Source organism: Molothrus ater, chromosome 23, assembly GCF_012460135.2.
Source record: "Molothrus ater isolate BHLD 08-10-18 breed brown headed cowbird chromosome 23, BPBGC_Mater_1.1, whole genome shotgun sequence".
Classification (NCBI taxonomy): domain Eukaryota; kingdom Metazoa; phylum Chordata; class Aves; order Passeriformes; family Icteridae; genus Molothrus; species Molothrus ater.
In genome coordinates, this window is record NC_050500.2 from 90,178 (window position 1) to 115,205 (window position 25,028).

The 25,028-nt window shown below is 42.7% G+C and overlaps 1 protein-coding gene across 3 annotated transcripts in view; it reads left to right on the plus strand.

The window, feature by feature from the left end:
• The window catches only part of DVL1 (dishevelled segment polarity protein 1), a 49,424-nt gene that overhangs the window by 14,289 nt on the left and 10,107 nt on the right, over positions 1 to 25,028 (plus strand). For 2 of the 3 annotated variants that reach the window (XM_036404799.2, XM_036404801.2), the window contains exons 3-12: positions 5,421 to 5,542; positions 7,904 to 8,016; positions 12,665 to 12,803; positions 18,369 to 18,462; positions 19,393 to 19,462; positions 20,088 to 20,227; positions 20,524 to 20,600; positions 21,137 to 21,204; positions 22,402 to 22,551; positions 24,821 to 24,952. In XM_036404799.2, coding sequence (XP_036260692.1) covers positions 5,421 to 5,542; positions 7,904 to 8,016; positions 12,665 to 12,803; positions 18,369 to 18,462; positions 19,393 to 19,462; positions 20,088 to 20,227; positions 20,524 to 20,600; positions 21,137 to 21,204; positions 22,402 to 22,551; positions 24,821 to 24,952 — 1,105 coding nt within the window. The remainder of the gene's footprint in view (positions 1 to 5,420; positions 5,543 to 7,903; positions 8,017 to 12,664; positions 12,804 to 18,368; positions 18,463 to 19,392; positions 19,463 to 20,087; positions 20,228 to 20,523; positions 20,601 to 21,136; positions 21,205 to 22,401; positions 22,552 to 24,820; positions 24,953 to 25,028) is intronic. The other variant, XM_036404800.2, reaches the window with a different exon arrangement.

Here is a 25,028-nt window from a genome sequence, read left to right on the forward strand (position 1 = left end):
AGTGCAGAATTGATTGCCTGCTGTTTCCTGCATGCAAGCAGAAGTGCAGTGTGTTTTTCAGACTGGCTTTGACTGGGAGATGCTTCTTGAGCAAAGATTCCTTGTGGATCAGCCCTGCTGGGAAATGCTGGATCACACAGCTCCAGCCACTTCTTCCTGCTCTATTGATTGATTTTTATTTTAGGGCACTCAGATTCTGGCAGCTGGGTAGTCCCAACAGGTTTTTAGTGTTAGGCAAGCAAAACACATGGCTTTGTAAAGCTGAGTTTAAAATCAGTCCTCCCACACACACCCAAATGTGTGTTAAGCACTCAGTAGATTTTGTATTAATTGAGGTCTTAAAAATTGGGATTTTCAGTCTGTGCTGTCCAAAAGTAGCTGGGAATTGTGTTCAGAAGGAAAAGTTACTTTTCGCCCTTTTTTTTAGGACCTCCCTACCTGTTTTTTTACCTTTTTGCTCCAACCTTTAGCCCAAGCAGCAGTAGGTGACTGATAACCAAGGGGACTTTTCCAAGAGCTCAGCCATGCATTTCCTCCCAGCAGCATCAGAATGCCTTGGCTGGGGCATGGAGGGGTGCTTGAAAGCTTTATTTTGATTTAAAGCTGCATTTCTGATCCAATTCCAATCTAAAGCTGGACAGTCTCAGAAAAAGGAACAAGCACCACTTGTCTCCAGGAAAAAGGGAAGGTTCCCTGGGTGAGCAAATTGGAATAATTTAATTCCAGGGAATAAAACCATTGACATTTGAGAATCAAACTCATGTTGAAACAGAGAATGAGAGCTGAGGATCCATCTGCAGGCAGCACCAATTTATTAATTTCCCCAATTTCTTCCTTTCTTTATGAGGTTGTGCCCGTTCTTAGGTGGGAATGGGATTTGGGATGGGGATCCCTGCCGCAGGAGGGACATCCTGGTGTTCCCTGGCTGCTCTCAGGGGTTGGGTTTGGCTGCAGGGCTCAGAACTGCTGAGTTTGCTGCTCTCAGGATGCCTCTGAGCTCTGCTGCTGCTGCTGCTGCTTTTGTCTCCAGTCCAAGGCCTTGTTTTGGGCATGGAGGAGTGTTTTGAAGCAGTTATTTTGATTTAAAGCTGCATTTCTGGTCCAATTCCAGTCTAAAGCTGAGCAGTGCTTTAGATTGCACCAGTTGTCACCAAGAAGAAGAGAAGATTCCCTCGATGAGCAAATTGATTGTCAAAGGAATAAAACCATTGGAATTAGAGAATCAAACTGATGTTTAAACACAAAATGTTTGAGAGTTGATGATCAGGCTGCGGGCAGCACCAATTTATTAATTTCACCAATTTCTTCCTTTCTTAATGAGACTGTGCCCTGGGAACTGGATTTGGGATGGGGATCAGTGCTCTAGGATGCCCCTGAGCTCTGCTGCTTTTGTCTCCAGTGCAAGGATCACAGAGCGTGGGGCTCTGCCAGGGTGGCAAGGGATGGGACAAAAACGGATTTCATGTGTGATTAACGAGCAGAAAAGAGAGTCCCAAAAGCTGCAGATGAAGCAGAGTAGGAAATGGAGCTGGGATTTGTGCTGCCATGGCCTGGGAGCAGCACTGGTGCCTTGTGTCCTTTGCTGGTCACCAGTATCCCTTGTGAAAGCTGCCCTAGAACAAATAAAATAGGGATTTATTATTTTGGGGTTGTTTACTATTATTATTATTATTATTATTATTATTATTATTATTATTATTATTATTATTATTATTACCATATAAAATATATCTTTTTATATAAATATATATTATATAAATGTATTAGATCTATTATATTTATATAGTAGATATATTTATAAAAATATATATAAATATATACATATATATTAAATATATATATAAATATATACATATATATATGTAATACTATTATTTTCCTTAATGGGGCATTTTTTGTGTGCTAGACTGAATTTTTTCATGCTGCTCAGGATGAGTTATAAACCCACCCATATTTCAGGATGAGTTATAAACCTCCCCAGTCCTGCAGAGGCAGCAAAGATTGGAAGAAGTTGGGTTGGATTTATTCCTTCAGAACTTGTTTTTTTCCTGCCTTCTCACCCATCAGCTGCTCCCAAATTTCTCCTGGTTTAGTGCATTTTGTGAGCTCCTTTTGCAGATGATGTTGACAAGGGTTTCTGTTCAGCAATCAGCCGAAACATCTGGGTCTGACCTGCCTGATGAATTGCAAATTGCTTTTTCCACACTAACACCCATAAAATTGCAGGGCTTATCTGCCTCTATTGGCTGCTAATTACTGCAGGAGTTTTATGTAAATCTCACTGGAAGTTAATTGTTCCCTTTCGAATTCTTTAGTATCCCATTCACTGGGACTTAACAGATAATTGCACACAAATCTTCCAGGGATGGCGAACTTGGGTCTTTACCTTTTAGAAACATATTTATATATATATATATATGTAATTTTTATATATATTATATGTATATATATCAAATATATATATGTATATCAATATATATAATTTTAAATATTATATATAAATATGTAATTATATATGTACACACACTCTTTTTTTTGGTGTTTCAGCCAGGGTTATTTACTTATCTGTTGTTTATTTTTGTTTTTTTTTTTAATGGGCCCGAGCTTTTTTTGTCCCCAGTGCTATTAAATGTGTGTCAGCTGCTGGGAGACAGTTGGGATTCTTGCACAAACCCATCTGTGAGGATTTTGTGCTCCTGGAAATCACTGCAGCATGTTTCACAGCCCCAGCACACGTGTAAAAATGGGAAAAAATTCAATGTACACAGCCCCAGCGCATGTGTAAAAATGGGAAAATTGAGATTGCTGTGCTCCTGGAAGTGACTGCAGTGAGTTTCACAGTCTCAGCACTAAATGTAAAAATGGGAAAATTCAGTGTACCCAGCACAGCTGAGCCTCCTCTTCCCCCCACCTCTCCCTCCTGACTGAGCCTGTGGCTACTTTGAAGTTTCCACCAGGGCTGACGTGGGGAAATGTGAGATTTTCATCTTTTTTAATGCCATTTGAATCCTTCTATTTGTCAGAGGTGGGAACTTTGATCTGGGTGTCATCTGCAGGACTGATTTCCATAGGGGAAAATCTTCCAGGGAGGATCTGCAGGTCTGGATTAGTGGTGAATTAAAATCCCTGCTGCTAATTAGCTATTTCAACTTCCTCCCCAGCCCTCCTGTGTCCTGCTTGTTTTCCTCCTCCACAGCTCAGATCTCCTTCCTTTGATTTCAGCCTGGGTTTGTTTTTTCCATTTTTGTTTTTTCTTGTGTGTTTTTGGTTTTGGTTTTTTTTTTTTGGTTGTTTTTTTTTTTTTTTTTTGTGTGTGTGTTTTTTTTGCTGGTGTTGTTGTTGTTGTTGTGGTGGTGTTTTTTAAGCATGAAATAATTTGGGACAGAGCTGCTTTTTCCTAGGTTCATTTGCAAGGAATTCTTTTAATTCCTTTAAAAATCCTTTTTTTTTTCTTTTAAACTGGTTGATCTTTAGTTTTTTTGACAATACAGAGGCTATCATTAATTGTGTGTCAGAATTCTTAATTAACTACAGTAAATGCATTTACACAAACACATCTTCTGCCAGAAATAGCTGATATTTGTCCTGGTTTTGTAACATACAACACAAAATATAATTTTTCTCTGAGAATCATTTGTTTGGAGTTTTCTGGGACTGCTTACCTGAATGAAATTCTTAATGCAGTTTTGCTTTTTGCCTTTTTATATTTGGGCCTTAACTGGGCAATTTGAAAAAAAAAAAAAAAAGTGGAAGAAAATATTTTTTTACAATAAATGTTTTTCTGTTCTTTTGGGGAAAAGTGGAATGGTGGAAGCTGGGAGTGTGGCAGGAATTGGTTTGTGGCTGCTGCCAGCTCTGTTATCGCTGTTTTTTAGGAAGGATTTGCAACATCTGGGAACAATTCCTTGCCTGGCTGCTGGGAATGTGCAGTTCCCCATTGGCTGGCAGTGATGTCACTGCTTTCTGGGAGGTTTTCCCTGCTTTTTCCTCCCCGTTATCTGGGTGCCAGCAGATAATTCTTGTCCTGTTTGTACATCAGCTTTTTCCAGCCTCTATTTGCAATTATAATGAACTCTGTGGTGGGGCAGAACCATTTGACAAGGGCAGCGCAGGAGCTTCAGGGCTGGGAAATGAAAAAATAAAAATGCTCAGAGCTGAAGCAGGGAATAAAAATCCCCAGGAGCAGAATATTGGATGAAATGAGCTGATTTCAGGGCCAGTCTCTTCACACTTTATATAAACCCTCACTCATCCCAAGCCTCATCTCAGCACAGACAATTTTTCCTTGCTCAAATAAAAATCCTTTTGCTGATGAGGTTTTAGCAGAGCTGGGGAGTCCTGGTGCCTTTGATGGAATTCCTGGTGGAGCACAGGAATTTTTTTGCAATTCCTTTTCTGCAATTGCTCCTTTGGGAACAGCCTTGTGTGGATAATGGGGCACAGCTCTGAAGCTTTGACTTGGGATTTGAGCTGCCTCTGACTTGATGGGAAATAATTATTTCCAGCTCAAAGATGAATGTGGCTGTTGGGAAGTTGCTGTCAAAAATATAAACGGCTCTTTTGGGTATTTCTTTAGTCACTGGGATGCCTTGGGAAGGCTGAGCTAGAGCAGAGTTAAAGAATAAAGCAGGGATTTATGAAGTTTCTCCTCAATGGATCCACCTTGGGCAGCACAAGAGCCCAGCCAGGGCTGCACCTGAGATGAACCCAAAATGGTCCCAAAATGAACCCAAAAAATGGATGATGGGTCACAAAATAATAAGTTTTAGTCCATTGGCATCTTGGAGTGAATTGTCCCATTCCAGCTTTAGCCCCTGCAGTCCCATCCTTGTTTTTCTCTCTCCAGCCCACGCTGTTTGTGCTCCTGGGCTGAGATTTGGATCATTTGTCCTTGGTGCCCAGCTGGAGCAGGAATTGTTTTGTCTCCCTGCTCTGTGCACAGAGCTCACCATCCCATAATATGAAGCCCAGACCCACCCACTAAAGCAGCACAGAATGTGAAAAATAAAAAACTAAAACCTGAGGCATCACTTGGGATCAATCCCTCACAAGGCTCTCCCTGAGCTCAGAGAAACACCAAGAGCTGCTGCTGTTCCTCAGTGGGAGTTTCAATATTGTACTTTTGCTGCTGATAAATTAATCAATTTTAGCCAAATGAGATTTGAGATATGGGATTTAGGATAATTCCCAAGTACTCTGCAGAAGAATTCCTGGTGCTTGCAGGAATTCTGTGCCCATCCAGGCTGATGTTTTCACGTGGAACCTGAATTTAACCCAAATTTAACCTGATTTTCTGCCGGTTTGGCAGGAATCCCTGCACTTCCCTTCAGATCCTGGACGTTTGGCTGTACACTTGGAGAAGCTGGTGGGATTTTGAGGATGTAATTTTGTGTAATTCTGTGTTTTTTTTCTGTTGGCAGCTGGTCCTGGCTGAGAGCTCCCACTCTGACACAGGCTCCCAATGCACCGAGAGCCACGTGGAGCTGCCCCCAGCCCTGGAGAGGACAGGAGGCATCGGAGACTCCCGGCCCCCCTCCTTCCAGTAAGCCCCAATTTACTCATCAGATTCTCATTTAGCAAATTGATTTATCAAATTCTCGTTCCCATCTATTTCTCACCCTCATTTCCCTTCCTGCTCCAAGCAGTTTGTTGTTGTGGTAATAAAAATCAAATCTTGAGGAATTAAAAGGGGGATGGGACTGAAAGCCCCCTGTCATTGTTACAGTGAATATTTATTTCATATGAAATATTTATCCAAAATATCTCATTTTCTCAGCCCCCATCATTCCAGTAATTCCCATTGATTTATCAAATTCTCATTCCCATCTATTTCTCACCTTCATTTCCCTTCCTTCTGCAAGCCAGCTGTTTGTTGTTGTGGTTATAAAAATCAAATATCAAGGAATTAAAAGGGGGATGGGACTTAAAAACCCCTTTCATTGGTATTGTGAAATATTTATAAAAAATATTTATCCAATATACAATATTTATCCAAAATATCTTATTTTCCTGGCCCCCATCATTCCAGTAAGCCCAAATTCCCATTGATTTATTATTGATTTCTTCCCATCTATTTCTCACCCTCATTTTCCTTCCTGCTCCAAGCCAGCTGTTTGTTGTTGTGAGCATAAAAATCAAATATTGAGGAGTTAAAAGGGAGATGTGACTGAAAACCCCCTGTCATTGTTAAGAGTGAAATATTTATCCAAAATATCTCATTTTGCAGCCTGCTGTGGATGAGTTAAGTAGGGAGGGAGCCCAAAATGCTTTTTGCAGTGATTAGTGTGTTCTGTGTAATTAGGGAGGCTGCAGAGCCAGATGAAGGCTGCTGGCAGCAGGGAGAATTTCCACCAGGAATAATAATTCCGATTCCATAATAATTCCAATTCCATGGCCATCCAGAGGCTGCCAGCGCCAGCTGTGGCTGGGAATATCTGCTTTGATATTCTTATTTCCTCTTCCTGATCCTTAGATATCTTCATTTTCCAGGGAATTTCCACCAGAAAAAAATTCCTCCTTCCACCAGGGGGATTTAAAGCAGGGCCTTGTGCTCTTAGGCTGTGTTTGGAGAAGGAAATATGGCCTGGATTTGCCTTTTTTTCCATTTTGTTTTTGGGATGGAAGTTGCCTTGGAGAGCTCTCAGTGTTATGAGTCTTTTTAAAATAAACCTTTTAGAGGACAAGAAATGCTGGGAAATCCTGGCAGTGCCTTGCTAAGGCTGTGCTGCCCTCCTGTGTTCTGATCTGGCCAGAAAATAAAACCAGGCTTTTGTCTTTCCTGGCCTAAACCTGCCTGGCACAGCTGCAAGCTCCAGCTTTGTTTAAAAAGAGAATTAGCTGATAATTAGGCCCGAGGTTTGTGGGTCCAATGCCCTGCTGGTCCTCCTGCTTTGTTTTTTTCCCTTCATTTTTTGCTTTACCACTGATGAAATCCAAATAAAACTTCTTTTGTTTCCCCCTTTATTTTTTGCTTTCCCATTGATGAAACCAATATATATATTTAATATTATAATTAATTAGATATAACATTTATATATTATAAAATATATATTATATGTTATGTATTATATTATATATAATGTAATATATAATATATGTAATATATGGTTTATATAGTATAATTTAATAATTATTAAATAATTTAATCATTAATTTAATTGCTAAATTAATGGGCTCAGCACTGGGGGAAAAGGCAGCTGGGTTTTTTTTTGTTTTGTTTTGCACCCTTTTCAATGGTGTAAATCCCATTTTGGAGGCTGGTTTGAGTGAAGATCCTGAGCAGGGGTCAGCAGATGGAGCTGCTGGGATGGCCAAGAGTGACCTGAGCCACCTGTGTGTCACCTCTTCCCTTTGCCAGCTGTGCTGCACTCAACAAGAAATGTCAAAAAATCTGTGTGGCAGCACTGAAATCCCCCTGGCATTTTGGTAGGGAATAAAATGTGTCCCCTTGGTAGGGATTAAAATGTCCCCCGAGATGTTTTCCTGAAGGACAACCTTGATATCCTCATGGCTGTGGTGGGCACGTCACCCGTCGCATCTGTGCTCAGGGAGTGGGGTGGGCAGGAGTTCTGAAATGGGGAAATAGCTTCACCCTCAGGTGCTTTGGGGTTCTCTTTTCACCCCTCAGGTGGTTTTTTATTATCTTTTCACCTCTCAGGTGGTTTTGGGTTGTCTTTTCACCCTCAGGTGTTTTTTGGGCTCTCTTTTCCCCCTGGAGGTGGTTTTTGGGCTCTCTTTGCCCCCTGAGCTGTTCTTGGGGTTTCCCATCAGCCTGGGCCAGCGTGCAGCGCTCACCCTCAGCAGTTCTGTACCCTCTGCCCCAGGCTGCTCCCGGCTGGAGCTGCCTGGGTGGGAAGGGGACCGGCAGAATAACGCAGTGATTGTCCCCTGTGCTCTGTGCCAGCCCCAACGCTGCCAGCAGCAGGGATGGCCTGGACAACGAGACCGGAACCGAGTCCGTGCTCAGCCACCGGCGCGAGCGGCACCGGCGCAGGAACCGCGAGGGCCACGAGGACGGTGAGTGCCTCCTCGTCCTCCTCTCCCTCATCTTCCTCACGGCTCCCAGAGCAGCAGCTCCTCTGTGGGGTTTGTGAGGGTCCCCAGGATGAGGTGAGAGAGGAGAATCTGACTCTGTATTCTCAGAAGGCTGATTTATTATGATATGAGATGATGTTATATAACATGATACAATATATTTTATTCTCTATTCTATATTCTATTCTCTATTATATTCTCTTATATATTTTTATTTTATATTATATATTATTTCATTTTATATTTTATTTCATTTTATATTATATTTTATTTTATATTATATATTCTATTCTCTTATATTAATGATGTTATGTTGCATGATGTTTTACGATACTAAAACTGTACTAAAGAATATGAAAAGGATACAGACAGAAGGTTTAACAAGATTGAATGATAAAGACTCATGGCTGACTCCTCAAAGTCTGACACAGGTGATGGTGATTGGTCATTAATTAAAAACAATTCAATGAAGCCAATCAAACATGCACCTGTTGGTAAAGGATCTCCAGCCACATCCCAAAGCAGCAAACACAGGAGAAGCAATCAGATAATTATTATTTACATTTTTCTCTGAGGCCTCTCAGCTTCCCAGGAGAAGAAATTCTGTTGAAGGGATTTTTCAGAAAATATCACGGTGACACTCCCTGCTCCTCCTCCTCCCCAAGAGACTCCTGGCTGCATTCCTGCCAGCTTTCAGGAACTCTTCATTATTATTTTAATGCAATAATTTGATAATTGCTCTGAAACTCTTTGAAGCTCAGCGTTTTTGCCAGAAACACTCCACAGTGAAGTGGCAGAGAGATTGTTTCTGACAATGTGCAAAACTTTGTGTAGCATGAGAAGATGAATGGCTTGGCTGTTGATTTCTCAAGGTTTGGATCAGCTGTGGTGTTTTCTGCTGGTGTAACATAGGCTCTGAAGATCTTTTTTTATCCTAAATGCGCCCAAAGTGCACTTATAAAATGCAGAACTCCATCTCTTGCCTCTGGTCTGTACATCAAAGGAAGCTTGGGTTTTTCATTCATTGCCAGACAAGAATTTCCAGGCTTAATTAAGAATTAATAGGTGCCACCCATTGGGTTTAAAATGGTGCAGAATTTGGAATACTTGGGCCCAAGAAATGCCATCACAGCCTTTATTCACAGCTCCTCCCACCAAAGCATTTGCCTCCAGTTAGAAATCAGATTTATACTGAGGGATTGTGTTCATTTAACCCTTGCAGAGTGTCACTGATGAGGAGTGAATGGAAATCCCTCAGTGGGAGGAGCAGAGCTGTCTGTGCATGATCCTGACTGCAGATTCCTTTGAATCCAGTTAGAACCCCAGAAATCAGATTTATACTGAGGGATTGTGTTCATTTCACCTTTCCAGAGGGTCACTGATGAGGAGTGAATGGAAATCCCTCAGTGGGAGGAGCAGAGCTGTCTGTGCATGATCCTGACTGCAGATTGCTTTGGGAACTGACAGAAATAGGCAGAATCCTCTCACAGTGTTGATTAAAAACTTGTTGCAGGAAGAATGTGAAAAGGGGAGTTGTTTTAAGCATGAAATCAGTGCCGGGGCATGTTTTGCTCTGGATATTTTTGGCATAAGAGCTGGTGTTAGTGGATGGAATTGTGTGAGCATTGGAGTGGTCTGAAACCAATTCATGCATTTCCCTTGAGAAGGAAATGGGATTAAATTTCCTCCTTTTACCAAAGCCCAGGCAAGAACCTTACTACAGTCACAAACATTACTTTTCTCTGAATTTAGGCCTTCTGCCTGCAGCAGGTGAGTTCTGTTAGTGTGCATAGAGCAAGGAGAGCTGCTTTAAAAGACATTATTCAATGTCCATGGTGTTTCTGTGGTCATAACAATATTTCATTTAGCAACAACAACATGCACTACAATAACAACACCAGGAATGTGTTGTTTTCAGTGGAAAGTAAATGTAAAAGGCACAGTTCAGCTCTGTGTCCTGAATTGCCACTTGACAACGCTGAAAGAAGTGAAATACCCAAAACCTGGGAAGGATTTTAAGCCCTTTTCATAACAATGATCACGGTCACTCTTTTCTTGCACCTGCAAGAAAGTCTTGTGTGGATGGAAAGTGGGGGAACGGCCTTAGGAGAAGGGGGACAAGGATGGGGAAAGGGCTGTGACACCTGGATCCAGCTGCTGTGTGCTGGGAAAATCCTCCCTGAAATGCAGTGAGAGTGTTTGATATAGTCCTGCAGGGACTCGTTTGAAATGCCCAAATGACAGCCCTGCTGCTTGGCAGAGGGATCTCCTGCAGCTCTCTGTTACTCACAGCTTTGTGCCAGAGGATTTATTCCAGAGGCACAGGAACAGCTCACCCCAGCTGGACAATTTGGAAGTGTTTGGTGTTACAAAGAATCACCCACCCTGGCAAAGAGGATTTCCCTGGGTTCCCTCAAGGGAAGGGAGTTCTTGTTCCACAAGAAAGCAGGAGCAGGGTGTTTCAGCCTTCATTTCAAACAGGTGAAGTGAGAAAAGGTGTGAAGGAGCCATTTGGGAACAGAAACACTGAGCTGCAACCTGAACAGGTCAAACAGGCTGAGCCCAGAGCACTGGAATTGAGAGGTTCCACAGAATGAAGGTTGGGAAAACTCCAACACTAAACAAAGATTTTTTGTGCTTCTCTCCATTTTAATTTACAAAAGTTGCTTCCTAACTTTACTGGAAAACGTTGCCAGCTTTGAAGTGCAGCAAGATCCTTGCAGAGGTTTGGTTTGGATTTGGGGTGATGAGAATTCCCCAGATTCTCCAGGGATAATGAGCAGTGTGGTACCATGGGTGGGTTGTTCAGCACGGCTGCCTGGATGTTTCCCTTCATTTGTGCAGGGTTACTCACCCCAAAAAAGCTGATTTTGCTGAATTCCACACACACAGTGATAAATATTGATTGCAGCTGGAGGGTGTGGGACACACCTGGGTGATCTGACAGTGTTTTCACACCTCTTCCCATTGAAAATCCAGAAGGATTTGGGGTATCCCTAAGTTCTTCCACCCCTCTCCCTTAAATTGCATTCCTGTTTTAACTGCACAGACAATCTCCATCTGTGCTTGTATATTCTCTGATTTTAAAATAATCCCCACAAAGATGGTGCCTTGAGGAATGGAATAAAACTCCTTTTTTGGAGCTGTGTCACACTGCAGATACAAACATCAAGAAAACCTCGAGGAAAACCGATCTGGAAAAAAAACATCAAGATGTCAGAGCTCCCAACAAAAGTCCTCATTGCTTTGGGAGGTTGACAAAGTTCTTATTAAGTGAAAGTAGAGTGAGGATCTTAATTAGGGTGGTGGGAGGTCTGCCTGGCACATGTGCTGGGGACCCCTGGCTGGGATGAACAAAGCTGCCATGTCAGTTTGCTGAGCAGGAGCGGGAAAGGGGACTGTGGGAGCTCTAATTAGGGAGGTAATTAAGGGACAAGTGGGTTTTTTTGGATGTTGAGGAATGTTTTGTAGCTGCTGCTGGGCTCCTGACAAGTCTGCAGATGTCAATGTCAGTGCTGAGTCAACACCCACTTTGCTGTGGGGTGAATTTAACTCTTGAGCAGCCACTGAGAAATGCTGGAGAACCCTTCATGTGGGCAGGCTCACAGATCGCCAATGTTTGGGAAGAGGAGCTGCTGCAGATTTCCCCTGGCTGCTGCAATATGTGGAGTTTTAACTGTGATTTGTGACTGCGGGAGGGCTGGGACTGCAAAACAGCTGGGGTGGGAATGTTGGGCCTGACTGGGGTGGAGGGACTGGGGCTGTGTGAGGATCCAAAGGAACTTCAGTCCCAAGGCAAGTCAGGGGACAGGGGTGTGCCCATAAGGCAGGATTTCTAATAATAAAATGCTTTTCAGACCTTCTGATATCACCTTTGTCTGTCCCCTTCATGTCAATATATACCCCTTCGTGTCAATTATTTATCCTTTTTCTTTCTTGGTTTCTATGTCAACCTTGGTAGGAAATTCTTTCAGGGGATAAACATGGATCCTCTTCTCAAACTTCTCTCTGGCTCACAGAATTGACTGTAAAACCTCTCCTACATCTCCTGCTGTGGTGCCACAACCCCCCTGCAGCCACATTTCTCTTCACAGAGAAAAGCAAGGCACAACTTCCCAAGAATATTTCTGGGATTCACATTCTCTGAACCTCAGAGAAAGGAAAAACAGTTCTTATCTCATTTGCTGTGCCTGTGTTTGTGCAAAAGTAGAATGCAAGATGGAGATTGTTTACCCAGGCTGATGGAGTTTTGTTTCCTTGGCCTGTCAGGGCCAGTTGTGTGTGTGAGGACCGTTGGGTGATAGTCACCAGATGAGTGCAGTTGAATGCTTGAATGCTTGGCAAATTCAGTTTAGATGTAATGGAATATAGTATAATATCATATAGAATAATATAGTATATAATAATATACTATTTGTATATACATATATATAAATAGTATATTATAGTATGTATATATATATAAAATGTACTATAATAATATAATATGGAATAATATAGTATAATAAATTATATTAATTAACCTTCTGATATCAGTGGAATCCTCCTCATCATTTCCTCTACTTCATCAGGGGCAAAAATATCTGCAATACCCCCCTGGTCTGTAACACTCCTTTCCTGTGCCCCGCAGCCCCCAGGATCAACGGGCACCCCAAGCTGGACAGGCACCGGGAGCACCCCCCTGGCTACGACAGCTCCTCCACCATGCTGAGCAGCGAGCTGGAGTCCAGCAGCTTCATCGACTCTGAGGATGATGACAACACCAGCAGGTACAGCCCTGCCAGGGACACAGCTCTGGGCACCTTCTTGGGCTCCTCTTCTTTTTTTTTTTTTTTTGGGGGGGGAGGATTTGTTTTGGTGGGGGTTTTTTGTTTGTTGGTTTGGTTTTTTTGGGGGGGGGTTGTTTGGTTTTTTGAGGTTTTTTGGGTTTTTTGTTGTTGTTTTTTTAAATTTTCCTTTCATTTCTTTTGTGATTTTGATGCCTTGAGAAAGCTGTCCTAGAACAGAGATCAGACAAAGAATAAAGCAGGGATTTATGAAAAGTTTCTCCTCAATGGATCCACCTTGGGCAGCACAAGAGCTCAGCCAGGGCTGTACCCAAGTTGAACCCAAAATGGTCCCAAAATGCACAGCCGGGCACAGGGTCTGTCACTTTGATCACTTCTGCTCCATTTGCATATTGCAATTAATTGTCCCATTCCAGCTTTAGCCCCTGCAGTCCCATCCTTGTTTTTCTCTCTCCAGCCCACGCTGTTTGTGCTCCTGGGCTGAGATTTGGATCATTTGTCCTTGGTGCCCAGCTGGAGCAGGAATTGTTTTATCTCCCTGCTCTGTGCACAGAGCTCACCATCCCATAATACGAAGCTCAGAACTACACACTAAAGCAGCACTAAAGCATGTGAAAAATAGAAAAGCCAAAACCTGAGGCACCAGTACAGAATCTGAAAAACAGAAATGCCAAAACCTGAGGCATCACTTTGAGCACAGGTTGTTCATCAGTGCCATCGCTGTGTGGAATCACTGCTCAGTTTTTGGGTCCAGGATCTGGGCCAAATATATAATTCTATGAATTATACCTATAAGTTATATCTAAAGATATTTTTGTTTTTCTTTAAGAAGTCTTTACCTCTGTTGTTGGGTCCAAACCACTGTTCCAGTTGAAAGAAAAGCTCTGCTCCTCTCCTTTTCATAGCAACAATGGCCACATTTCCAGATCAAAGCGCTCTGCCTACCTATTTATAAAGCAGTGGTGTGAATATGAAAACAAAATACTGTCAGCAGAGGTTCCTAATAAGTGTGCACTTCACTGGAGCTCAATTACAGAGGAATTCCTGGGTAATTGCATAGTCTGAGACCTATGAGCAGTTCAGGAATTCATCAAAGTTAATGCTGCTGCAAAGGCTGCCATGGATTTGTGGCTTCTTCATTATTTCTTTCTTTTTGTGTACGCAGAGTGTGTGAATTATTCCCTACTTGAAAAATACCTCTCATTCAAGACATCTTTGTTATATCCAAAGAGGTTTTTGTTTAAGAAGTCTTTAAGCCAATACATTTCATGGGTTTAAAATATTTATTTTCATGGATGTAAAACCAATCTAAAGTATTTTCCTTACTTTTCCTGACCACATTCTCTGGAATATTCTTCATTTTCCTGGCCACTGGCTCTAGAGCTGTTGTTCATCCCAGTGGACTCTGAAAATCCAGAGGATTTGTCAGAGGACAACAGAGTGACAGATCTCTGGTGGGTCACAGTGATCTGCAGCTAACACAAATAAGGCAGAACGCGGTAATTTTAATGAAACCATGAGATTTTTTAATAAAAACAGCAAAAAGCAACTACTCCTGGAGATCCTGAACCCCTTGCTGTGCTTACAAACATGATCAGCTTTCGGGTCTTGGTGGATCTGTTGGGTCTTGCAGCTGGTCAGGGTTTAAAGACCTCACAATTCTAATTAAAGGCTGAGAGTTCCCAAAGGGCTGAAAGGGTAACTAAAATCCACATTACAGATTTAGTCTTGAATTAGTTTCAAGAATTTATTTTGTACTCCCAGTGAAGTGCAGGGTGTCCCTGCACATGGCAGGTGTTGGAATAAGATGAGTTTAAGGCCCCTTCCAACCAAAACCATTCCATGATGAGATATAAAAAATCACTTTTCTGGATATTTCCCCGCATGGAGGGATGGTTCTTAACCCTGAATGCACCCAAAGCTTTCAGGGCTTTGAGCCCTCCCCCAAAACCTGGAGCCCACAATAACAACAACAAAACCCTGCAGGTGATTTGTGTTTCTTGTAAATAAATGAATAATTTCCATGGCAGCCAGCAATGCAGCGGGGCAGGATTAGCTCAGGGTGGCCACATTAGAACAGACTCAGCGAAATCTCACTGTATGAAGAAAATAATAATAATAATAAAACTTCCTGAGTCTGACCTGAGAAGAAAGAGATTCTTGGAAGCTGCCGCTCCTGCCTTTCCGTCTGGAGGCTGGGCAGGAGTTTTTGGCACAGGAGGAGCTGCCAGGCCAGCTAGTCAGGAAGAACCACTGCAGGAATGCTCCAAGGTATGCTGCTGTGTTCCAGGGGTGGTGATGATGTACTCAGGCACAGGAGACTTGGTGCTGGCAGGGAGAAGTTTTCTGTAGAGGCAAATCAGGCAAAGAGCAAATGGAGAAGGTTCCAGAGCTGCTGGAGGCACCAGCCTGAGGACAGAGGAGGGATCTGAGGGGTGAGTTTGGCTCCTGAGGGACACATCCCCTGGGGACAGAGGAGTCTGAAGGGTCAGTTTGGTTTGTAACAGCTGATGGACACATCCTCTCGGGTCTGAAGGGTCAGTTTTGTCCCTGATGGACACACCAGTGCGGAGACAGAGGGTCTGAGAGGACAGTTTGGAGTTTGGTTCCTGATGGACACATCCCCTGGGGACAGAGGGGTCTGAGGGGACATTTGGTTTGTGACAGCTGATGGACACATCCTCTGGGGTCTGAGGGGTCAGTTTGGTCCCTGAGGGACGCACCAGTGTGGGGACAGAGAGGTCAGTTTGGTCCCTGGTGGACACAGAGGGGTCAGTTTGGTCCCTGGTGGACACAGAAGGGTGAGGTTGGTCCCTGGTGGACACAGAGGGGTCAGTTTGGTCCCTGGTGGACACAGAGGGGTCAGTTTGGTCCCTGGTGGACACAGAGGGGTCAGTTTGGTCCCTGGTGGACACAGAGGGGTCAGTTTGGTCCCTGGTGGACACATCCCCTGGGGTATGAGGGGTTGGCTCCTGGACTCTGGTGGGTTCTGGTGCTTTGTGGGGAGGCTGTCAGGGAGGAGGCTCTGAGGCAGGAAATGAGAGGGAAGGGATGTTGCTGTCCTGGAAGGGAAGAGTTTGTGAGCTGAGGATGCTTTTCTGCGTCTGTTTGGTTTTATTTGAACTCAGAGCAGTGGAACAGAGCTGGGTAATTCCCAGCCCAAGAAAGCTCTGTTGCATTCAGTTAAAGAATAAAGTCATGTTTTGGTGAATTAACCTGTTCACAAACATTCCAGGACAGTGCAGAGTGACAGTGGAAGCACAATCATTTATTTCCTTTTTTTTCCAAGTGTTTGACAATTTTTTAACAACTTTTTTTTTACAAATTAAACGTTTCTGTTGTTAGCAGGTAGGATTTTGAGCACAGGTTGATGTAGGGAACTTAACAGTAAAAGGTTTTTTCTGTCTTCTCTAAAGTAAAGATTTAACAAATCTAACATCTGTAGCTGTGGGATTATTGTCAGCAATTGCTGCTCTCAGTTCAATGTAGCTAAAGGAATTCACTGCAAAAAATCTGTTTATTTTTCATTTAAGAAATTACCATAATTTCTTTTTAAGCCATGTGGATAAGCTTTCTTTAACAAATGTTGCCTTTTTTTCCCTGTCCTTTGAAAATTGTAGAATGGAGAAAAAAGTATTGCTATTATTATTATTATTACAGTATTTTTAAAAATCTCTTCTGTGGTATTTATTGACATTTGTACTACAAGTGCAGTCATGGTTTTTGAGCAGTAGCTGGTGCAGGAAATTAATTGGCAGTGATAATTCCAGATTTATTTCTCATCTTTGCACTTTATTTGTCTCAAAAGCTCAAATTTACCATCTTGTCTTGCTCATCAGATTGTAATAATAACAACTTTTACCCAGTATTTCTGGAGATGCTTCAGAGAGCAAAATATTCCTCATTAGAGGAGGTTTGAGCTGCTTTTTAGCATCCAGATGCTCCCAGAATATTAAGGATTCGACAAGGATGCATTAAGGCGGTGGATTGAGCAGAAATCACAAGGAGAGATGATGAAAATAGGTGTAAAATAGGCTTCCTGCAGAGCCTTCTGATCAGCAGTTTTGTGCAGCTGGTAATAAATTTTTAAAAATTTACTTTTAGTTTTTCCCTGAAATGTTTTGTGTCCCCCTTGAACTAAACCTGAGCTTTTCTCAGGGGCTGATTCTCATCCTTCCATCCTAATACTGAGCAGAATGGCAAAAATACAAGTAAAACTCCACGTCTCAGATGTTATGACCTGCTAACAGGAGCTCAGGGATTTGCCAAGAAAGTCTGGTTTTGCTGGTTTAATTTTTAGGGAGCAGGCAGCTTCACTGTGGAGTGAGTGCCTTGGATTTCCTCAGATTCTCCTAAAGTGGGAAATTGTAGCTGAGGGAAGAGGGGGAGAAGGAAATGGGAGAGGAAGCAGGAAGGGGGAGAATATTGGCAGCAAAAGAAAAGAGGAGGTCTTTGTGTCAGTCTTTGATGAATATTGAACAAGCCCAGTTTTGGGAACACTGGGTTTGACACCTCCTTATTTTTCCTGTTGGAAGGCAAAACCTCCCAACCCCAGATGCTGTGTGAGCTGTTTTACCAACCAGAAATCATCACATTTTGGATATTTTTTTAATAAAATCCCACCTCTTGGCTCTTCCATTCCCCTTGCTGGGAGGGGAAGGAGGAGTGTGTGAGGTTAACATGCCTGAAATATTTGTGTGAGCTCAAGGGAATGTCAGGAGATTCACACCCTCTGAGCAGCTCCAGGGCTGATACTTGATAAAATATTTCAGGCCAGAGGGGTTTCCTGTGGGCAATTCCTTTTTGGAATTGCTGGCACCAAGTTTTTGAGGTATTGTCACATTCCTGCATGTGGCTGGAACATGGAATTCAGGGATGTGGAAATTGGGGGGAAAAGCCTGGCAATGTTTGTTTTGTGTATAATGTTGGAATTTTTAATCTTGGTTAATGATGGAGCATTACCATTCTTACATATTAAATAGAGGAGAGATGTCTCTCTGGTGTTATTGTGATATTTTAATAGTCTGGGCTTTGTTCCAGGCTCCTGAAATTAATTTGGGCAAATCCATTTCTGTCTCATTCTGTTCTCTGTAAAGTGAGGATGGTTAATGCTCCAAACTCTTATTAAAGACCTTAAAGATTTATATGTAAAATGTGGCACATTTAGGTTCTGCAAGTTTGGAGAGCCTGGAAAAAAAGCAGCAAAATAAAACTTAACAGAATATGTGAAGGTAAATCATACTCACTGTCCCCCTGTTACCAATTTCTATTTGATTTCTTTAAATTCAAGCCTTGAATTCCTGGTAACAGTGGAAGAAAATTCAGCACCATGCCAGGACTCACAAAAATGAGCACTATGGGTTGCACTCAGTCCTGCTCCCAGGAGAAAACAAGCGCTAAATTAAACAATAATTAAATTATTCATCTGATCCCTGCTGTCCTTGAGCTGAGCTGTGTGTGTGATTTCCCCTGTCCTACTGCTGCAGGAATCAGCTCCTGTGGGTGGCAGAGCCTCTCAGGGGTGACATTTGTTGTCCTTGCCCTCAGGCTGAGCAGCTCCACGGAGCAGAGCACCTCGTCCCGCCTCATCCGCAAGCACAAGCGCCGGAGGAGGAAACAGAGGATGAGGCAGATTGACAGGGTAAGGCTGGCACCAGCAGCACCCAGGGAGCTGAACTGGGAGTTCTGAGTGGAGCTCTTGGCTCCGGAAGGGATCCAGGACAGGTCTGTGCCTGTTGAATTCACTGGGAAGGTTCCCTGTGGCTCCAGGCTGGGCTTAATCTCTGCATTTGATGTTCTGCGGCTCCAGAGTGAAGCTTTCACCTCTCCCTTTCTCCTTTCACTGTGCAGTGATCCCATTTCTTGTCTTTTCCAAGATAAATGTCTGCAGGAGAAGGTGTGGGAAGGGATGTGAGATCCCCTGAGACCTGCTGGGAGGAGAAATCCAAGTTCACAGGAGATCCCAAATCTTTCTCTGCCCTTCCCTGTGCCAGTCCTGGGCAGCAGGATGGGGGTGACCCCACAGACAGACCCTGAAATATCTGGTTTTTTCTCCCATAAATCTCAGTCTCCACATGTGAAAGAATGACCTCACACACATTTTATCACAGGATAGTGTTTCAGAAGGTCTTTGCTAAGCACCTTTGTATTTCATTTTGGACGCAGGGCAGTGTCTCTCCTCTCCCCTCCTTCTGGATCATGTGCTGTTCCCTCCTCCCTTTAGGGAGGAGCTGTGGGTGCAATAATTCACTCCACTGGGCACTTTAGGATCCAAATGTTTGCCTGACAGTCACAGCCAGGAAGCAGAAATAATTCCAGGGGAAGTTCAGATGAGAAACCTCAGTATAGGAAAGTGCTCTGTGTGTTTTGTGATCAGACCTTTGGAGAAAGTGCAGACTCTGCTCAGATTTCTTTCCTTAAAGTCTCTAAATGAAGCATAATTTTGAGGAAACCTCAATAATTTCTGTCTGCCTTTCAGTTGGAAACCTCTTAATTCCTGATGAGTTAGTCCTCAGCAGTTCTTACTCTGAGCCATTTAAAACCTTGAGACTTTTTCTGTTGTGTTTTGCAGTCGTCCTCGTTCAGCAGCATCACTGACTCCACCATGTCCCTAAACATCATCACTGTCACACTCAACATGGGTAAGAGGACAAGCCACATTTTTTATGATGAATTTTGAGTGGTAGAGATGTATTTGGTATTTCTCTGGATTCCTAATCCAGAACTGGGCCATTTTCACCAGCAGATGAGTGTTCCTTCCAGGGAAGGAGCTGGAACTGGAGGACGTGGGGTTAATGGTGAGGGATTGGGGTAGAAAGGCACTGGGGATTTGCATTTATGCTGCTCCTGTGTTTCATTTGTCAGCCAGGCAGAAATGTGCAGGGCTGCCAGCAACTTCAGCACCTTCCAGCAGCACCAAACCCTTCCTGCCTCTCTGACATGTGGAACAAACAGTGCCTAATGTGTTCAGTGCTAATTTCCAGGTGTGGACAAGTCTTTTCAGTGCTCTTCCCCTTGCTGTTTTTTTTTTTTTTTTAAAGTAACAGTGTCTTGGATGAAAAAATCCTGTCTTTAGCAGCCTTTCCCTGAAGGTGCCAGGCAAATATTCATCATTAGAGCAGCCTGAGATCATTGCAAGTCAAACCTTGCCCCGCTGATGTGCTGAGATGTTTCAAAGCTGAAACAGCCTCGCTCTTTGTTATCATTCCAATCACTTTATCTGCTTTTTTTTCCCCTTTCCCCACCCTTTACTTTGTGTCCATCTAGAAAAGTACAACTTCCTGGGGATCAGCATTGTAGGGCAGAGCAATGACCGGGGTGATGGTGGCATCTACATCGGCTCCATCATGAAGGGAGGGGCAGTGGCAGCGGACGGGCGCATCGAGCCAGGGGACATGCTGCTGCAGGTGGGTCCCTGTCCCCAAATCCTGCTGCTCTGCCCTGCCATCCCACCAGCCCCACGAGCTGTAGTCAGCAGGGAACAGAATTTATTCATCCTCAGAGAAATGTGACCCAAAGATGACTGAAATTGGTGATTCTTTGTGAGACACTCTGAGAAACGACATCTCAGAGGAATGGAAGTGGTGACCATTAAATGGTGGGATGGAAGTGGTGACCAGGCAGATAATTTGGGGGATTAATGAAGTAGTTAAAACAACTTTAACTTTCCTGCTGCAAGGCTGACCTCTGCTCTCTGTTTCAGGTGAATGATGTCAATTTTGAGAACATGAGCAATGACGATGCTGTTCGGGTTCTGCGGGAAATTGTCTCCAAACCAGGGTGAGCACATCACAAAAACCCTTCCTGTTTATCCTCCTTGTGCAGTTGTTGGAGCTGGGAAACCTCAGAGAAATCAACATTCTGATATCCATCAGCATGACTGATCTCAGCTGTGAACTTCTCAGTGTAAATGATGAATAAGTGAGGTTGGTTCTGGCCAAAACCAACATGAATTGAGGAGTTGCCTGCTTTCAGCAGAGCTGTTTGTTTATGTGATGAGAATTTTAATATCCCAGGAGCTGATCATCCAACAGATTTCACCACCAGTGCTCATCATCTGTGCAAAACCAGGAACCTCCTGATGTGCTTCATACTGAAAATATTAGAAAGTTTCTCAAAACTATTCATACTTAAAATATTATAAAGCTTCTCAAACCCACTCATACTTAAAGTATTATAAATCTTCTCAAAACCATTCTCAGAATGTACTTGACAACTGCTGGATAAAAATAAATTTGTTTCAAATAGTTCTTTTAGCATTTCCAGCTCTGTAGGAAATTTAAGAATCATCCTTAACCTGTTTTCTTTCTTCCTAGACCTATCAGCCTAACAGTAGCCAAATGCTGGGACCCTACTCCCAGGAGTTATTTCACCATCCCCAGGGGTGAGTACACATTTAAACTCTTTGCTGGGTTCCTGGGAAGCTCCCAAGATCTGGAATATTTTCACCTATTTTGGCACCTAACAGATTCTACCCATTCAGTCCTTTAATTGTTTACTTTTGTATTGGGAGCCTGGGGTTCCACTGCCCATTGAGTTTCTGGGAGTTTTTCTCTTGGTTCACATCTTTGGATCCATCTCCTAAACTTTTGGGAAGTGATCTTAACCTAACAATTCATAAAAGGTTTGGAAATAATTATGCCAAGTGTTAAAAATCCTCATTTTCTCACAGTGAATCTTTAGAGAGAACTGAGTATTTTGAAGATGGGAGGGAAGCAGCAGTAATAGACATAAAAAAAACCCTAAAATTATCTTATTTTCATTAGCAGTAAAAGATCTGTGCTCATGTGACAAACACAGCTGCCTCCTGCTGGTGAGGGCTGTGCTGGTGGTGCTGTCCACAGAAGATGACAGTGGCAGTGAAGATGGGGTGGAATAAATGCAACAAACCAGTGCAGACGGTGGGAGTCCTCTTGAAACCCTTAGGAAAACCAGAGAAACAACAAGACAACAAGAGAAAACCTCTCAGATCTCTCAAAATCTTGGTGTTTGCTGCAAGTTTTGACCCCATTTTCTGTCCCTTTGTGGTGGTACAATCTATTGGATCTCACTCATGTGAACCCCTCAGAAAACCAGAGAAACAACAAGAAAAAAAAACGATAAAACCCCTCAGATCTTTCAAAATCTTGGTGTTTCCTGAAAATCTTGAGCCTGTTTTCTATCCCTTCGTGGTGGTGCCGACTATGGCACCTCACTCACACGAACCCATCAGAAAACCAAAGAAACAACCAGAAAACACGATAAAACCCCTCATATCTCTCAAAACCTCGGCGTTTCCTACAAATCTGGACCCCATTTTCTGTCCCTTTGTGGTGGTGCCGACTATGGCACCTCACTCATGCGAACCCCTCAGAAAGCCAAAGAAACAACAAGAAAACATAATAAAACCCCTCAGATCTTTCAAAATCTTGATGTTTGCTGCATTTCTGACCCTGTTTGCTGTCCCTTTGTGGTGGTACCATCTTGTGGAACCCTCAGAAAACCAGAGAAACAACAAAACACAGTAAAACCCCTCAGATCTCTCAAAATCTTGGTGTTTCCCGCAAATCTTGACCCTGTTTCCTGTCCCTTTTGCTCGCAGCTGAGCCGGTGCGGCCAATCGACCCCGCGGCGTGGATCTCTCATACCACAGCCATGACGGGAGCGTACCCCCGTTACGGTATGAGCCCCTCCATGAGCATCACCACATCTACCAGCTCCTCACTAACAAGCTCAATTCCCGAGTCGGAAAGTAAGTCACCCCCTGGCCAGCCCAGGGCAGGGGGCTGCTCGGGGCCACCAGGGCCCGGCCACGGGCACGGTGACAGCGGCGGCGCCAGCCAGGCCTTGAGTGGTTTCTCACGCTTGGGGAAAGCAGGAGAACTTTTGGCGAAGGTTGGAGGTTGATGTGCAGGTGTTTGGTCAGGGTTTTGTCTCAAGGAGAAGTGGTTGCTGGTGGATTTTAGTGGTAGGTTCAGGTTTTTCCACTCAGGTGCACATTTGGTTGGTTTTTAATAAATTTCAACGATAACGTTCAGGTTTCACTTGGGAAATCCTTCCCTGATATTCACATGGCCTTCTTTTATACTTTTGGTAAGTTCAGGTTTTTCTACTAATGTAGATGGGAGACTCCCTTCTTGCATTTAGTTGGTTTTTAATACATTTCAACAATAATGTCAATGTTTCCCTTGGGAAGTCCTTCCCTGATATTCACATGGCCTTCTTTTATATTTTTTAATCATTTTTTTGTTCTTCTTTATATTCCTAGAATTTATTGAGCAAGCTAAAACTAAATTTAACATCCTACGTGAAATTATGATTGGATTACAACCTGTTTCCTGGTTTGGCAGTCTGAAAGAGCCATATCCATGAAACCAAGAGGTTGGATTTTAAAGACAGGTTCAGGTTTATCCACTCAGGTGGATGGGAGAGCTGTCTTTTTGCATTTAGTTGGTTTTTAACAAATTTCAACAATAATTGTTTGTTGAAACAAGTGCTTTCTTATGAGAAATCCTTCCCTGATATTCATATGGCCTTCTTTTATGCCCAAAATGGGAGCATTTCAGATGCATCTCAGAATTTGCCATATTTGTACAGCAGCCAGAACTTTAAAAATACCAATTTTCTGTTCATATGCAGATCTCAGGTCTCCAAGAAAATACAATTTATTGCTCCCCAATATTAGTTTGTTGGTGTATTTTTTTTTTCCCAAGACATGTTGCTTTTTGCCACTAACCAAACTAACTTAAAGCAAAAGCAAAGTTTTAGTGTTTATTTGAGGTTTGTAAGTATTAAAGCTGCATGCAGAGCTGGTCTGGGATGTTTTCATGCATATTGGCAGTGCATGTATGGAAAGAAACATTTTCAGTTTTCATTGTTTCACATTTGCTGTACCTTTTTTTATCCAAAATTTTGGGTGGCTGGAAAAGGACAAAAGCAAAAGTGCTTTTGAAAGGTGGGTGATGTAGGGAACTGGGAGGGGAGGAGGGTTCTGGAATTCCTGCTGGAGAAGGGTCTGGGCTACAGACAGAGATAAAAATGAATTTTCTAGGACTGGAAGATGGGACAGGATGGAGGATTTGACAAATTCAACCTTGTTCTTATTTTATTGTAAAAAATGATGAGGAAAGTGTGAAACCTCTGGGGATCCAGTTCTGCCTGTAATGGTGTGAACTGGGAATGGCTGGGGAGGCATTTAGGAGTTTTTTTTAAAGTGTTCCACAAAAAAAATTGAGGGCGAAGCAATCCTGGGAGGAGTGGATTGTGAGGGGACCCTGGGAAGGGTTTTTGTAAGAAAATCCCTAATTTCTTCTGAGGAGGGAAGCTTTCTTCTATAATTTAATTTTCCTCATGAACGTCCAGCTCTTTAAATAAAAAACTGGACATGGATTGATCATGGTCACCCTTTCTACATGGAGATGGGAGGTGCTCCTGACAGGGAACCCCAAAAGAGCAAACCCCAAAAACTTCTCCCCCAGAGTTCCTGGGAAATTGAAATGGAAAATGATGGATCACAAAAACCCTTGGGTTTCCTTTCCTGCCAGTCTGGATGCAGAGAGGATCCTGCAGCTGCTTTGAGAAGTCAGGATGTGGGGATGCAGAATTTCTGTCACTAAACTGGTGGCCTTGAGCCCAAAATATGAAAAATTGCTGCAAATGCTGTAATTCACTCTGTGGATGAGGGTGCATTTGGGAATCTTTATGTCTTTATTTCCTTTTATTTCCTTTTGTTTTAATTTTTATTTTATTTTTTATTATTTTTATTTATTTTATTGTACTGTATTTTATTGTATTTATTTTATTTCATTTTATTTTTACAATTTTATTTTAATTTTTATTTTATTCTTTTATTAATTTTCTATTTTATTGTATTGTATTTATTTTATTTAATTTTTCCTTTTTTTTTTTTTTTTTTGCATCTGTTGGTAAAACTGTATTTTTATTTCATCCAAACTGGGAGCTGAGAAGTTCCTTCAGGCTGAGTTCATTTCACAGCAGCCAGTGGCCTCTCTTCCTTTCAGAATTAGAAGAATCTCCCTTAACTGTGAAGAGTGACATGGCTACTATTGTCAAGGTCATGCAGCTGCCAGACTCAGGCCTTGAAATTCGGGACAGGATGTGGTTAAAAATCACCATCTCCAATGCAGTGATAGGTAAGCAGACCCCAGAAATCCTGAAGAGGGAAAAAACCCAGTGATTTAATGAAAACAGGATAAAAAAACCTACCTT